Here is a 16,527-nt window from a genome sequence, read left to right on the forward strand (position 1 = left end):
CATGAGCAAAACCAACAACCTTAGGAGACAGAGCTGGCAAAGCAAGCCTGCCGCCACAGAGCAGTTGCTGTCTTCCTCTCGTCTCACAACCTCCCACACAGAGACTCACGTTTTTATGGTTCACACACTTCATGAGGACCAGCTCCCGGTAAGCCCTCTTGGCGTGAGTTTGGTTCTGGAAGGGTCTGCTGAGCTTCTTAATGGCCACATTTCTGTCGAGGACAGCGTCATACGCAGCACTGTCAAGATTCAAAAGGGAGTCCGACTTCAGAACACAGTATGGACAAAGAAGATAGCTCTATGAATCACATCTGGATGCTTCTAAGATACATGTTAATAAAGTCACAAGGAAAGGCAGGCATGGCTGGAAGAAGATGGGAAGGGAAGGAGGGAAGGGAACAGGATGGGGAAGGGGAAGGAAAAAGGGTGGGACATTGCCAGGGTACAGCTTCAAATGACACCATTGAGCTGGAGATTGGGATATGAAAGCCAAGCGCTCAAATTTCCCATAGGGCCCACCCTATGGTAAGTTATTCCATTTATCTGAGCTTGAATTTCTCATCTGTCAATAGGATATATAGGTAGTCTTTATCTGAGATAGACTGCAGGTTCTTTGGTTATTTTACATGTATATCTGCTCTTTCCCCACGGACAAGGTCCAGTTTTTATAGTCTCATGGCAAAAGCCATGAACACATTAGCTGATCAGTCATGAGAGTGCACTCATGAAGGCTCAAGATGAGATACATCATTGGAAGACACTCCTGTACCACACATAACCACCGTTACATGCCAAGAGAGAAGTAGATGCTACTAACATATGCAGCCCTCAAGCCAGCTAACAATAAATTATCACGCTTGTAAAAAGCAATCTAATGTCATAGACTATGCCTCACATAGTCAAATGAGAACGTTCCAGGGCCTTCTTGCTTCTGTATCTCATGATTTACCCATAACGTGTTTGTATTGCATGCCAGGCACTTTGGGGTTTGCTGGCTTGTGTCGGTTTGCAGGATAAATAAGTGAACCAGAATTCCTAAAACCGATTTGTTAAATTTGCAGTGCTGTTAACCACTTAGGGGTCAAACTATTGAGTCAGAAGACAAAGAGTGTGACTTTCTATAATGATGTGAGGGACATCTATGCTAATGAGGGACTCATGGGGTAACTTGGACGAAGCTTTATATTTTGCCTAGTACACCCCTTCATTTAATCTTTAGTTGTTGGGGGTTGGTCTGGTGTTTCTATGTAGTCAAATGTTAAATTCTGTACCCCAAGATCTTGTTGCTCTAGGAGGAGCAAATTCCTACATACACCAGGCTTTGTTGTATAAACCTTGTCCCTCATTTAAAACTGTTGGCTAAATAAAAATGGCCACAGCCAATTACCAGGGAGAATAGAGAGAGGTAGAGTTTGAGTGACCAGGCTGGGGGTGGTCAAAAGTCGGGACACAAGGAGGAAGAGGTAGGACAGTGAAGGACAAAGGAGAGTGAAGGAGGAGGAAGATGGAGAGAGCAGGAGGTCTCCATTAGATGGGATGGAGCAGTAGCATGTGTCCGAGCGAAATGCAGCCCCAGGATGAACTGCTGCAGCAGATGTAATCTGAGCAGGATTCCAACAGCAAGTATGTGGGTAATGCAGCTGGCAAGCAGTCTTGTGAATAGGAAAATAGACTCAGGAGTAATACCCCGCCCTGTAATTGTCCTAGAGCTGATTTTTAAAAAACCCATAGGACTCTGCCTTGGTTATTGGGAGCTGGCCAGGTCATATTCAAAACTAATAGACCTTATTAAACTCTACTTAGAATTGGTTTTTCTCTAAACTATCTCCATCAAAAGCTTGTTTTCTCTCTGCCTGTGTCCCTTCAAAGTCAAGCTCACTGGGAGCAAGCCAGCTCATTCTGTTAGTGGGAGGGTATGGGGGGGGGGCGCTTTTGGGATAGCATTTGAAATGTAAAATAAGAAAATACGTAATTAAAAAAAAGAAAGGGATAAAGAAAAGAGTAGCAAGGCCATGATTCCAACAAAGACAGTCGTCTCTCTATGGTTACCTTGAAAGCAGTTGGCCATGCCAGCTTATAGAAACTATTCCCTTTTGTTATGACTAACCACTAGTCTGAAATCCTTCAAAGGGCCAAGTAAATACTCAGAAAGTCAGCCGCCCCTGCTTCCCACAAAGCCTGTTCTTTCTTCATCTAAATATCACCAGCATCTTCATACCATGTGTCTGTACGTAGTTTCAAGTCCCATCTCCATCTGGGCTGTTTCCTCTGAAAGTACTTCAGTCTCTCAGTATTCTCAGCACATGTGGTCCTGAGCTGAATAAAGCAATGGTACTCTGGATGTCAGGGAAATCTGGGGTAGGGCTATCAGCGCTTTCCCACACTTCGTGCTCACTCCGTGGTCCTATCACACAGTCGAAAATTCGGCTGTCTGCCCTGGTCTCTCTGAGGATGTCATCTATGGACCCACTTTGTACCATGCTACTTTAAAACAGAAAGAGAACCCATGGGCTGCTAAGATGGCTCAGCGGGTGAAGGGGCTTGCTGCAAAGCCTAATGACTCCAGTTTGAATCCTGAGACCCACACGGTGGGAAGAGAAACCCAACTCCAGCAAGTTGTCCCCTGGCCTCTATCACACACAGAGTTAATAAATGGAGAAGTTATGACTACTTTTTCTCACCATCTTCTTACATGTTTTAGAATTTGTACCCCACCGCTGGGACTTGTTACGTTTATCCCACCAATGAAAGTAGAGGTAAGGTGGAGAGTGCCCTGGCACCTTGCACACAAACTACAAGCTTTACGGGTTTTTGTATTTACAGGCTCGTAAATACAAGCTTTGAATTTACTTCTCAAGGTCCGTGATGGTAGCAGCAGGAACTGGCCACTCACTTCAAAGAAAGCCTGAAAATCTTCAGCCAAATATAAGTTAGTTAAGATTTTCAAATCTCTAAAATAAATAGATGAAAAGAAATATGATAGTTAGTAGTCAAGAGTAACTCATGACGGCACGTCCGGTGACAGCACGTGACCTCTGAGGTCAGTGTGGAGTTGCAGTCATCTAGGCAGCTGACTCATCCTGATGGCGACAGTCAGGCCCCATGACCGGCTAGGACACTGGTCGTTCTCCTTAGCTGATGCTGTCCTCTGAGGTCAATGCTGCAGCTCAGCGGCCTCACTTGCTGGTGATGCCTAAGAATATGGTCTCCATATTTGGCCAGTTTGGCTGGTGAACCTCTCGCTCTTCACTAACTGTATCTGTCTTTACAGAGGAAAGATTCACCATGAGTAAATCCCTGAAATATTGACCTGGTCCTGCAGACAGTGGGCCAAACACAGTGGTTCTGAGGAATAACTGAGGAAACACCAACGCCTGCATTTCTCCATAGGTGACTCACTGGTTAGGTTCTCTTGACACCATATTGCACTCTCCCTTCCTCTGGTAGCCCTTCCTCAATGAAGTTTTTGTGAAGGATGGCAGCCCTGCTGCACTCTAGTGTATACTCAGGAGAAGACATTGCACACTCTCTCTCCTGTCAGTCTCTTCCCATTCCCATCAGAAGTAACAATATCCCTTGCTTGCTCTAAGAGTGAAGGACCGTAGCTGTAGTGTCTCGGCTTATAAACAGCACTGAGTACTAGTCTTAAAAGCAGTGTCCCTACTGGGTTTATTATGCAACACAGAATAAAATATGTTTTTTATAGTGTGTGACAATTAGAAATCCATATACTAATTAGCAACTTCTGGTCTTCCCATTAGCTATAATTTAATTTAACCACCTCACTGCCTTGACCATGTTTCTGAAGTTTACCTCATAACATAAAAGAGTAGTGAGAAGTCATGTTAAAATCCAGATACGTTATATAGATGTCTGACTTTCAACATGAATAAGCTGGTCATGGTTTCTAATGAAACAATGTTCAGTTCCTGTTTTCTTAAAAGCCCACAGGGTGTTTCTAATCAACGTTGAGGACAGGTGCCTCTTACAATCTCCTTTCCCCAACAGAATGACAATCTTGCCTGTTGTGTGGGATATTACCAGTTGGATCACTGGATATTATTTGACCCTTCTGCATAACATTCTTGTGTGAAAGAGACTTCAAAGTTAAATGACAAATCCTCATTCATTAGTAGCAAGCACTCTGGATTCCAACGGGTCCTGTAGAGGCCCAGGAAAGCCTTGCCAGGCAGAGCTAGGGTGGTAGCCAGCTCCTGCCATTCATTGGATGGCAAGCCAATCTGGCAGAAGATGTGTGATTTTTCTGTGCCACAGTGATTGGTGCCATCCTCCACATTTCAGGTTGGCAGAAGGTAGCTGTGGCCACCATGGTTTGCCTCCTTATCCCTGATACGGTGTTGGTGTGACAAAAACATCTCCAGGTACCTGCTTCCAGCTCAAGACTCTCTGACTTCAGAAATGAGTATGTGGTCTGGCAACATAGTTCTGGGGTCTTCCAGAGTTAGGAGCTCCCTGCAAAGCCCTCCCTCCAGGAGGCCCAGACAGAAACCCACTTGTCTGGGTTTCCAGCATGTGAACAAGCACACAATAGATTGTATTAAATTTCCATCTTCAGAAATTGTCTCCCCCTCCCTTTGACCCTGCAGGCACTACAAGTCCCCATTCTCTGCAGTCCCTACATTGTCACTGGCAGTGACCTAACAAACACACCTGCAGACTGCCACTGTTGCTGCTGCACAGGCAGACTGGTGTCTCAAGGGTTCCCTTTCCTATTAAGTCATCTTTGACTCATGGCCATGAAATCTTGATGTTTTCCCCTTTCTCTATGGAGATAAAAACGGGAGCACATCTTTAGAAAGACTCTGACTAGTTTCTGGAGTATTTGCTGAAGAACTATAACCAGTGTCGTATAACGATAACAGTTATAGCTACAGCTATAACCCGTGTCATATAACTATAACAGCAGGCTGCTGACCCACCTCTACTATTACCAGGTCAGCAGGTTAAAGGAATGTGTGGACATCTGTTACTATGTTCCTGACACTTAAGCCAGTCATATGAAGCCATAAGTCTATGCTTGTCTCTCTGTGTAAATTTATGTAAACACTTGTGGGTGCACACATAACCCTGGGCAAGTTTTATTCTCAACATTTATCAGTTTTATCTCCTCACAATCTCACACACCATCTGCGGGGATTATTTTTTTCTCCAGAGGGAGAATTATTTATTTTAATATTTTTCTCACCTCCTTCCCTTTAATATTTAAAATGTTCTTAATCGTATTAACACATTATTGAGGTGCCAAGGGTGGATCCACTGTGTCACCTCCCAGGCAGTAACGATGAAGCACCATTGATGGATCTTAAATATTCTAGTATATCACCTGCTCCAACCAAACTCTGCTCTAAAGCTCAAGCTTCATTTTAAAACCACACAGAAGAAAAACACAAACGAAAACCTCTGTTTTTCCAGTGCCTTCAAATATCTAGCTTTCATGACCAAAGAAGACAAAGTCCCACTTTCACCGATGTGAACTGTTACTGCGTCTGCCAAACTCAGTTCTGCATTTTTGAACCCGTTCACAAGCTCACAGAGCAAAGGGAAGGGAGAACAACTCCTTCAGGCTCAAGACAGTATGTCTGGAAGTCAGGATGGCAATATTGAAGGAAAAGATCCAAGATCTGTCTCACAAGACCAGCTACATCTTGGAGGGATGGTGGTACACACACCTGCGTGCCTTAGTTAGGCTACTTAGTAGTTAGACAATGTGGGGTTAACTTTGGTTGTCAGCTTGACCACATCTAGAATCAATTAAAACCCCAGCAGCTGGGTGTGCCTATGAGGGAGTCCCTTGGTTGGATCCTTTGAGGTTGCCAACATACCCTAAATCTGGGCCACACCTTCTAGCGGCAGCCCACTTAAAAGACGGAGGAGGCATTTGCCTTTTGCCTGCTTGCCCTCAGCTTTACGGGAGGCTCTCCTCCACTGGTGTTAGAGACTAATTCTTCAGGGTTCCAACAGGGACTGGGAATTCCTTGGGACTCCAGCACCCTGTTGAGACTGCTGAGACATTCAGCCTCATGGACTGATTGACTGTGGCATTCTTGACCTTTCTTTCTGGAAACAGCCATTGTTGCACTGCTGGGACCACAGCCTGAAAGCCCCTTTCATAAATACCATTTAATATCCTCTCAGTTACTCCCCTTCTGAGAACGCTGGTGACACAGACAGTGGAGCTCACAAATAGGAGAATTCGTCTCACACTTCTGATGCTCTGAGGTAGCAGTACCTTCAGCGTCAAGGGACCGCTCATCGCAGATGGCACATCTTGCTCTCACCTCACATGGAAGAAAGGCCTGGCTAGCCATGGGCTTTGCATAAATCTATTAATGTCATCTGTAATGGTAGAACCTCAGGACCTATCACCTCCTGGGCATTCCAATGTCTAATCCTATCATATGGGCTTTAAGATGTGACAAGACAGAGAGGCCTTGGATTTCCAGTGACAGGGTGGCATAAGATGCTATTACAGCATTCTCTCCAGTCAGATCCTTTACCTAGATCAAATGACAAATCTTTCAAATTAACTTTCACAGGACAAACACACATAGCACGTGTGCTTGTGTGTATACATGTATATGTGAGTATGTTTGTGTGTATGTGTGCATGTTGGGGGGTTGTGTGTATGTGTGTGCATGTGTGTATGTCCATGTGTGTGGGGTATGTGTATTCATGTTTGTGTCTGTGTATGTGCACATGTGGGGGGTATGAGCGTGTGTGTCCATGCGTGTATGTGTGTGTCCATTTGTGTGGGGTATGTGTGTGCATGTGTGTGTATGTGTGTACATGTGGGGAGGATATGTGTGTGTGTTCTTCTCTGTTACTGTGCTGCCTCCACCAAGAGAAAATAAGTTGTAGCCATTTAAAGGGTACCTGCTTTGCATTGTTTTATCAGTGCTTCAACTGTGGTGGGTTGAAAATGTGGCTGGCCCAGGGAGGGGCACTATGGTGGTGTGGCCTTGTTGGAGGAAGTATGCCACTGTGGGTGTGGGCTTTAAGACCCTCATCCTAGCTGCCTGGAAGCCAGTTTTCTCTTAGAAGCCTCCAGATGAAAATGTGGAACTCTCAGCTCCTTCTCCAGCACCATACCTGCCTGGATGCTGCTATGCTCCTGCTTTGATGATAATGGACTGACCCTCTGAACCTGTAAGCCAGCCCCAATTAAATGTTGTCCTTTATAAGACATACTTTGGTCAAACTACGACAGTTACTATGATTCAAACTAGTTTTTAAAGTAAATTCAGTAAGAGACTGGAAATTCACTCCATCAGAGTTTCTGCCATGAATAAGCAAGTCAAGGCTCTTGCTGCCACACTCGAGGACCTACACTGGATCCCAACGGCTCACACGGTGGACTGAACGGAGCAGCTTACCAAGTTGCCCAGTGACCAAAATATGTGCATCATGACAGGGATGTTCGCCCCCCCCAAACAAGTAAGTAAGTTTAATAACAACTTTAAAAGAAAATTCATTCTATTGATGGTAGAAAATTGGCAATAGTATAAAGATAATTGCAATTGTATTCTAAATATTAAATCATCTTCAATATCTATATTGGGTACACGACTCAAAAGGCCACAAATTGATACAATTTGTTTGATGAGTTCAGGCTCATAATTTTTTTTGAATAAAGAATGAATTTGAATGAAGGAAAAATATTCAACATTCCCTAAAAAATTACATAAAATAACTTAAACTCAAATACTCTTATAGTGTGCATTAGCCATGGACTTGTTTCCCAAATCAAGGAAGGGAGGGAGGGAGAAAGGGAGGGAGGAAGGGAGGGAGAGAGAAGGGGAGGAAGGGGAGTAGAGGAGGGAAGGGGAGGGGAAGAGAGAAGAGGGAAATTATATCTCACAGTATAAAAAGTTAAAGTTGAGAATGTTCTCAGTTTAGCAGAGTCTTTCTCATAGTTCCTTAAGTATTTTTTAAATGAAATGTTATGACCTGTATTCAGTGTTTCAATATTTTAATTTCATATGTTTTTTTGGAAAATCCAAATTTTCATGAAAATTTTTTGAATAAAAATGACCTTTTCAGAAACATAGCAGCAAAATGATATCACAAGCAGAGAGTTTGTTGGTTAAAACTCTTGAAGATGTACGAACAGCAACTGTGCTCGGATTGTCTTTTAAATATCTCGATTATCAATATAAGTAAGTGTACTGGCTGGTTTTGTGTCAACTTGACACAGCTGGAGTTATCACAGAGCAAGGAGCTTCATTTGAGGAAGTGCCTCCATGAGATCCAGCTGTGGGGCATTTTCTCAATTAGTGATCAAGGGGAAAAGGCCCCTTGTGGGTGGGACCATCTCTGGGCTGGTAGTCTTGGGTTCTATAAGAGAGCAGGCTGAGCAAGCCAGGGGAAGCAAGCCAGTAAAGAACATCCCTCTACGGCCTCTGCATCAGCTCCTGCTTTTCCAGTCCTGACTTCCTTGGTGATGAACAGCACTATGGAAGTGTAAGCCAAATAAACCCTTACCTCCCCAACTTGCTTCTTGGTATGATGTTTGTGCAGGAATAGAAACCCTGACTAAGACAGTAAGTATAAAATTGTACTGCTGCTTTTATATTTTAATACATTTGTTTAGAATGAGTTTCAACAGTGGTCATTTTTCTTCTGCTAATACGCATCGGTGCACAGTTTCACTGTATGATTCTCCAGATTTAAAAAGAGTGTCATCACCCCTCCGTCCGCACCTCCGTGTTCTGGCTGGAGGCTTTTGTGTATTATCCACAGACACAGAACCAACAAAATGCTGCTTTTAGGCCTGAGACTCCAGGAGCACCTTTGGCCATTTCTTGCCAGTGGAATTCAAATGGTGATTTAACCTAAGGTAGCTCAGTGGTTAAGAGTACTGGCTCCTCTTCCAGACGACCTGGGTTCAATTCCCAACACCCACATGGCAGCTCACAACTGTCTGTACTACACTATGGAAATAAACAAAATGAAAATAAGAAAATAATTTTTTAAAAACGGAGAACGTAGTCTTCCTTTCCTTGTTCATTTGTGATACTTATCAGGTTCTCACTAGCAAAGTTCTCACAGCAACTCAGATGCGCCCTAGCTCCCAGGAGCTGTCAGAACCCACAAAGGAGACAGTATCGAAGGCACCTTCTTTCCTTGTGCAAGGGGGTTCATTGGTTAAATGGTGACTCTCAAAATAAACTCACGGGCAAAGTGTGCTGTGTCTAAAATAACCTGAGACCGGGAAGTGCTCTTGTGGTTTGCAGGCTGAAACTATTTCTTGATACCTGTGAAATTTATGGAGTACATTAACTGGGCCACAGGAACTACAAATGGTTTCTGCACACAGGATGTGGAACCATGAAAAGACTCAGCCACGGGCACAGCCCAAGGGCCAGCTTTCTCTTCCCGAAGCCCACCAGAGGACAGCACTTCTGGCTGTGACGTCAGACCCTGCCAAGTGAAGGACTCCAACATTCCCCAACCTCCCAAAACTGGGTATTAGACATTGCTTATGTCCTTAGACGCGCTTCAGTTGATATGTTCTTCTTTCAGGCTGGTATTTATAGAGCTGGTGTCTGTGCGATTCTCTCCGTGGTGGTTTACTTGCATTGTGATTGTTATATACTCCATTGCCCTCTTATTTCAGCTTCCTTACCTTTGAGCATGCTCATTCAAGCCCTGCAGGTCCTAAAGGATTTTGTGCCCCATGGCCCACATGTTTATTGCACAGAACTGTATTCTCCCCACTAGATATTTACTATGTGAGTGTTGAGTATGCTAGAAAAGGCACTGAGAAACTTAAGAGTGTAAAACTTGTATGTAATCTAAGCAGTGTGTTTCAACATCACACTGGTACTGATGACGCTAGATATTTTACTTCCAGCACAGATCTCTTTCTCAAAAGCCCTAACCCATATGTATCACTGAACCCAAATCTTTAATCGTCAGATGTCTTAGAAATTCCACAAAATTAACAGGCTCCAGTCTTTACAGACATTAACTTTATATTCGTCTCTTGTGGTCTTGAACTTAAATGCTGCTTGTTTTGAGTGTGGGAGTCATATTGCTTTTTTTTTCTCCCATTATCTCTTGCCTGTATCCACTCCAGACAGGAGCCTGTTTTTCTTTCACAGGTGTTTTCTTTCTGAAAACATACTTCTCTTTTTTTTTCTATTTATTTTTTATTAGATATTTTCTTTATATACATTTCAAATGCTATCCCAAAAGTTCCCTATACCCTTCCCCCACCCTGCTCCCCTACCAACCCACTCCTGCTTCTTGGCATTCCCCTGTACTGGGGCATATAAAGTTTGCAATACCAAGGGGCCTCTCTTCCCAGTGATGGCCGACTATCTTCTGCTACATATGCAGCTAGAGACACAAGCTCTGGGAGTACTGGTTAGTTCATATTGTTGTTCCACCTATAGGGTTGCAGACCCCTTCAGCTCCTTGGGTACTTTCTCTAGCTTCTCCATTGGGGGCCCTGTGTTCCATCTTATAGATGACTATGAGCCTCCACTTCTGTATTTGCCAGACACTGGCATAGCCTCATACGAGACAGCTATAACAGGGTCCCTTCAGCAAAATCTTTATGGCATATGCAATAGTGTCTGGGTTTATTATGGGATGGATCCCCGGGTGGGGTAGTCTCTGGATAGTCCATCCTTTCGTCTTAGCTCCAAACTTTGTCTCTGTAACTCCTTTAATGGGTATTTTGTTCCCTATTCTAAGGAGAAATGAAGTATCCACCCATTGGTCTTCCCTCTTCTTGATTTTCTTGTGTTTTGCAAATTGTATCTTGGGTGTTCTATGTTTCTGGGCTAATATCCACTTATCAGTGAGTGCATATCTAATGACTTCTTTTGTGATTGGGTTACCTCACTAAGGATGATATCTTCCAGATACATCCAAGAATTTCATAAATCCATTGTTTTTAATAGCTGAGTAGTACTCCATTGTGTAAATGTACCACATTTTCTGTATCCATTCTTCTGTTGAGGGACATCTGGGTTCTTTCCAGCTTCTGGCTATTATAAATAACGCTGCTATGAACATACTGGAGCATGTGTTCTTATTACCAGTTGGAACTTCTTCTGGGTATATGCCCAGGAGTGGTATTGCTGGATCTTCCAGTAGTATTGTGTCCAATTTTCTGAGGAACCTCCAGACTGACTTCCAGAGTGGTCGTACCACCTTGCAATTCCACCAGCAGTGGAGGAGTCGAAAATATACTTCTTATTAATTCTCTGAGACTATCATCCTTTGAGAGTGCAGATAGGCCACATTCCCCCCCTACTCTTCTTCCTAACTTTTGCCAGATCCATCTTCCTACACTCCACCCAACTTCATGTCCTCCTTTTAATTATTAATTTTTAAATAACCCATCAAGTCCAAGATTTGCTGCCCATACACAGTTGGAGCAGCTGACCCACCAGGGGCCACATCCTTAAAACTGGCTCTACCTCCATCCAGTGTCAATAACTCCTCTGCTAGTGTGTGTAGGAGGTCAGGAACCCCTGCCTGGTCCATGCTGGAATGGTGACAAGGATAACCTTGTTGCAGATCTTGTGCCAGCAAACCCAGCGGCTGAGGATGCATGAGTATGATCGTCCTGTTGTGTCCAGAAGATGCTCTTTCACCCTGAGGCGTTTAAATCTCAGGCTCTTACATTCTGTCAGCACCCTTTTGCTGAGCCTTGGGGGAGGAAGATGAGATGGACGTTCTGTCTTTAGCTGAGCATTGAACAAACACTTGGTCTTGGTTGATCTAAGTAACTAAGTAACTAGGCCCACCCAGTTACTCTGAAACTGAAAGCCCCACGTGTTCTCTTCAAGGCACCTGTAAGGGAAGTGTCCTGAGTAACACAGCACACATAACGAAGAAAATGCACCCCAGGAGGGTGTCAGAAGGATGAAATCTGCTTAGTTTTTCAAGTCCCAGTACATTGCTTTATTATCACATCCTGTTAGGGCAACAGACACATCCTGTTGCTCTGTTTTACATTAAGGCCGTAAGATGATGTCTGGAATATACTGGGCACTAAAAAATTATAAATGTTAACTGAGTAGACTGAAGGTTGAAATATTCCCAGAAGTAAAGGAGAGTCCATTCCTAGTTCTCAGAACTCTATGAATATGCCTTGTCTTTGTCACTGAGCCAGTGGGCACCATTCTTATCCAAACCATCACATTCTATTCCCTGGTCCCCATAGACCTGTAGCCACATCATAGCGTAAAAATGCATTCAGTCCAACTTTGAAAGTTCCCCATGGTCTATCAACGTTGTTTAAAGGTTCAAGGTTTCTTCTAAGATTCATGGCGATCTTTAACCCCAATCCACCAATCCGATCCAAGAGCAGACCACAGACTTCCAACATATAATGGCACAAAATACACATTACCATTCTAAAGCAGAGGAAAGGGACTATAGGGAGGAAGCACGTCTGAAAACCAGCAGGGCAAACTACAAGCTCTATCTCCATGTCTGATATTAAAGCGCTCTTCAGATCTCCCATTCCTTTCAGCTGTGTTGACTGTAACACACTTCTCTTGGACTGGTTCCACATCTCTTGGCAGGGATCCCATGACTCTGGCATCTCTAACATCTTTGTGTTCCCATGGCAACCCAGGTTTCACCTTGCTAGCTTCATGAAATGGCTACTTAGAAGCTTCCCTGGGTGGGCTCTTGCCCCGAGGTCACCACCCCCTTTATCCCATTTAAAATCAAGCTTTCTTTAAACGGGTTATCTCCTTGCACACTGCACTCAGCTCCATCACTCCTTCTTCCCTTCTTCTTGAGATTTACCTTCTGTATTTCAGCCACTAGTCTACGTGCTAAACATTTATTTAGTGCCAACTATATTCCAAGCATTATCTTATGGCCTTGACCAAAATGAATGTGGGCACTGCCTTCAGGAAACTTAGTAACCAATCAATGTGTTGGGATTTGAAAAGCAAAGCTTTGTGCAGCTTGCTTCTTTGCATTATAGATCTTCATAAGAGTGACTCCTAGTGACCGCACTACAGAGTCGATACTCACTAATACACTTCCCTTCTGGGGTCCCAGAGTTCAAATTGCCCTCAGCACTCTCTTCCATGCTCCCACCAGGACAGCCCACTAAATACAAAACTACAAGCTAATTTTGTGTTCACAAAACTGTATCATTTTGAGGAATGCACGATAGATAAATAAAACCTACATTGGGGCTGGAGAGATGGCTCAGTGGTTAAGAGCAGTGACTGCTCTTCCAGAGGTCCTGAGTTCATTTCCTAGCAACCACATGATGGCTCACAACCATCTGTAATAGGATTTGATGCCCCGTTCCGGTGTGTCTGAAGAAAGCTACAGTGTACTTGTCATATTTATATTACTACATATATTAAATATATATTTATACACAATACATTAAAATAAATAAAATCTTCTTTACAAAAACCTACATTGAAGTTATTCGATGGGATAAAAGATGGGAGAAAAATACTAGTTTTAAGAAAGTATGGAGGATGCTAAAGGGATATTATGATTACTAGAGAAATCTACTTGTGGTGCATGCTGAAGTGGGCAGAGCTACAAGTCCATGGCTGCATACGTGGGAAATGCACGGTACCACACCAGCAGAAAAGGAGATTGAAAGGTGTCAGTGGCAGCACCCGGGAGATATATCTGTGGAGAGTTCTGTGGCCATTCCTTCGTTGTAGCTTTTATTTTTATGGTGAAATAAAAATCAGAGTGAGATGGCATGGAGAACGAGTGTTGATACTTTTGAGTGGAGATGTGAAGGAATGAAGCTGTCACCATAGGATGCTCAGAAATGTAAAAGGAGCAGAGCTCTGGAGCAGTGGCACTACTGCGCTCTCTGGTTGGTATGCTCTCCGGTTGGTGCTGTGCTATTAGTGACCATGAACTCTCTCTCCAGCCTCCTTCAGCCATCCCAGTGGATTTACCATCCAAAGAGATTTGCTTGCCCAGGCTGACTCTAACTTGTGACCTCCTGCCTGGACTTCCCAGGTGGCTGGGGACACTGGAGTGGCACCATTGTGCCTCACATGAGGAAATGGGTTTTACCAGCATTTGAGTTTTGCTGGGAAGAAAGACAAAATGACAATGGAAGTCTAGACATGGAAGATCATAATGTGATTTTTTTCCAAGAAAACAAAAAGAAACCATAGTAGATTGTATACAGTAGATGGTTGTGAGGTCACAGGACCGTGAACATGAGGCATCACCTCCCACAGAGTGCATCGCTCATAGGAACAAAAATGTAAAGGAACTGAGATAAATGAACTTCATTTTTTTAAATAACAGACGTCCATACATAAGACCTTATGGGTATTTTGCTTGCTTTTGTTTTATTATCTAGCTCACGGGCATACGGAAAGAATCACAGAGAAGGGTAGACAACAAGAGGCGACATGAGGAAAGATCACTGTAGGTGAGATTGAATTTGGGGATTTAATAGGACCCGAACTGCCCCATCAAACAGTTCGTCGGCTGTCCAAAGCCTAGTCAGGGAAAGCCTGCTTAGTAGGGATTTATCTCGGCAGCTGGACTAACCACTGTATCTTTCCAAATAAGAACTATAATTTTCTCTCTGTTTCTATCACAACATACAGTTTTATTGAAGTTTCAAGGTAGGAGAAAAAGGTCCCATGAGTTTATGATCAAATTACTGGCAGACTGTGGTGCCAAAGATGCAATTAGTCAACAATTCCTACATGAATCTTGTTTATAGGTCAGTGAGTAACGCGGAATGTTAATGGTGGAGAGTGTTCTATCTGACACTAAATATCTTGAAGTTGTTATTTATGAGACAAGGCAAAAAGCATTTTCCATGAATGCTGACAGGCACTATTCAAGTACCACATTTAAATTATGAAGCTGGGGCTTCAAAATACCAACTTGGGAAACAAGCAATCATGATACAAGGCATCTTATGCATTAGATCAGAAACCACCAATGAATGAACTCAATAAACATTAACCTGGAATTTAATCCCAAATTTAGCTGATTCCTACTCTGCCTGCACTTGGAAGACAAATGCTGCCCTAGCAACGAAGGTGTCATATGAGTAAATCAGTCAGTGAAATTCACTGAGATGTATGAGCTCTGCATGGGATCATCAAATAGACTCAAGTGAATAGAATAGCATCCTGAAATCTTACATTGATTATCTAATCTCAGTCGGGGGGTTCTACCTTATCTTTTATCATTCAGTTCCCAGACAAAAGACACAAAACTCTTATATTCATAATAAGTCATAATCAACACTAGAACTAGGCAGATATCTACCCTCTAAACTATTAGAATCTACTTCCCCATCAATAACCTCAAATTATAATTTGTTATGTTATATCTGGGCTGCTCTTAACTGCAATTGGCCAGTCCTCATGGCCATGTTTCCAAAATTCACCTACCCCATGCTGTTTCTTCTCTCTGTCTGTTTCTGTCTCTCCCTCTGTCTCTCTCTGTCTCTCTCTCCCTCTCTCTGTCTCTGTCTCTCTGTCTGTCTGTCTGTCTGTCTCTCTGTCTCTGTCTCTGTCTCTGTCTCTGTCTCTGTCTCTCTCTCTCTCTCTCTCTCACACACACACACACACACACTCTTCAGACCAAGTCCAAGAACCAAAACCCTTCCTATCTGTCCTCTGTCCAGCTATTGGCTGTCGGTATCTTCATTCACTAATCAGGGATAACTTGGTGGAGCAAAGCTACATAGTATCCCTTGTATACATGCAGATTCTCTAGTCCCTGCGGGCAACCAGGACTTGGGGGCCAGTATATAGCATTATAATACAAGCACAAGACCAAACCTCAACAAAATCTAATTCTAATGTCTTCAAAAAAGGCTTTCTTGAATTGTTTTATATGTGTGTGTGAGCATGTTCATGCATGTGCATATGTATTTGCATGGACATGTGCATGTGTGTTTGTATGTGCATTTATATGTATATGTGCATGTGTATGTATATAATATGTAACAACCTCAGAAGTGAAAGTTGTTTTCTAAACTATAAATAACAAAAGTTTTGATCAACCACAATTAAATTTTAGGGGGTTTTCTTATTTGTCTTTAAAGAGGAGTCTCTAAAACTTTTATAAGTTTATAATTCCATTAAAATATAAAATTTCCTATTGAAATAAAATATAAAATCTCCCACCTGTGACACTATTTTTATGTACCCATAGCTAAAGCCATTTGCAGTCTATGACTTATAGCCAAATATATATATATATATATATATATATATATATATATATATATATATATATATATGATCTGACTGGTGCTCAGAGGAGAATCTAAAAGGTAAGGAACTCTCTTTGTAGGCATTCCATGTGTGGAGGGAGCCAGCCGAGTCCCTGCTGTCACACGTTGGTGTTGATCCTGATGACCTACCCAGGCTCTAGCCCAGCCCAGTCACTGTTCGCAGTGTGGCACTAAGTTGAATGATGTCCCCCTCCACAGCTCCATACAACACTCAGTCACACACCCTCCGGCAACTCCTCGGATGGAAAGTACTGCTCACTAGTCTAACAAGC

The 16,527-nt window shown here is 43.0% G+C and overlaps 1 protein-coding gene across 4 annotated transcripts in view; it reads right to left on the reverse strand.

Moving 5' to 3' along the window:
* Window positions 1-16,527, reverse strand: part of Mapk10 (mitogen-activated protein kinase 10) — a 313,083-nt gene that overhangs the window by 91,262 nt on the left and 205,294 nt on the right. For all 4 annotated transcript variants that reach the window (XM_085836936.1, XM_021162159.3, XM_021162158.3 and 1 more), the window contains one exon: window positions 110-239. In XM_085836936.1, the coding sequence (XP_085693062.1) occupies window positions 110-239 (130 nt within the window). The remainder of the gene's footprint in view (window positions 1-109; window positions 240-16,527) is intronic.

Source organism: Mus caroli, unplaced genomic scaffold (assembly GCF_978045245.1).
Source record: "Mus caroli unplaced genomic scaffold, Mus_caroli_1 scaffold_4, whole genome shotgun sequence".
NCBI lineage: Eukaryota > Metazoa > Chordata > Mammalia > Rodentia > Muridae > Mus > Mus caroli.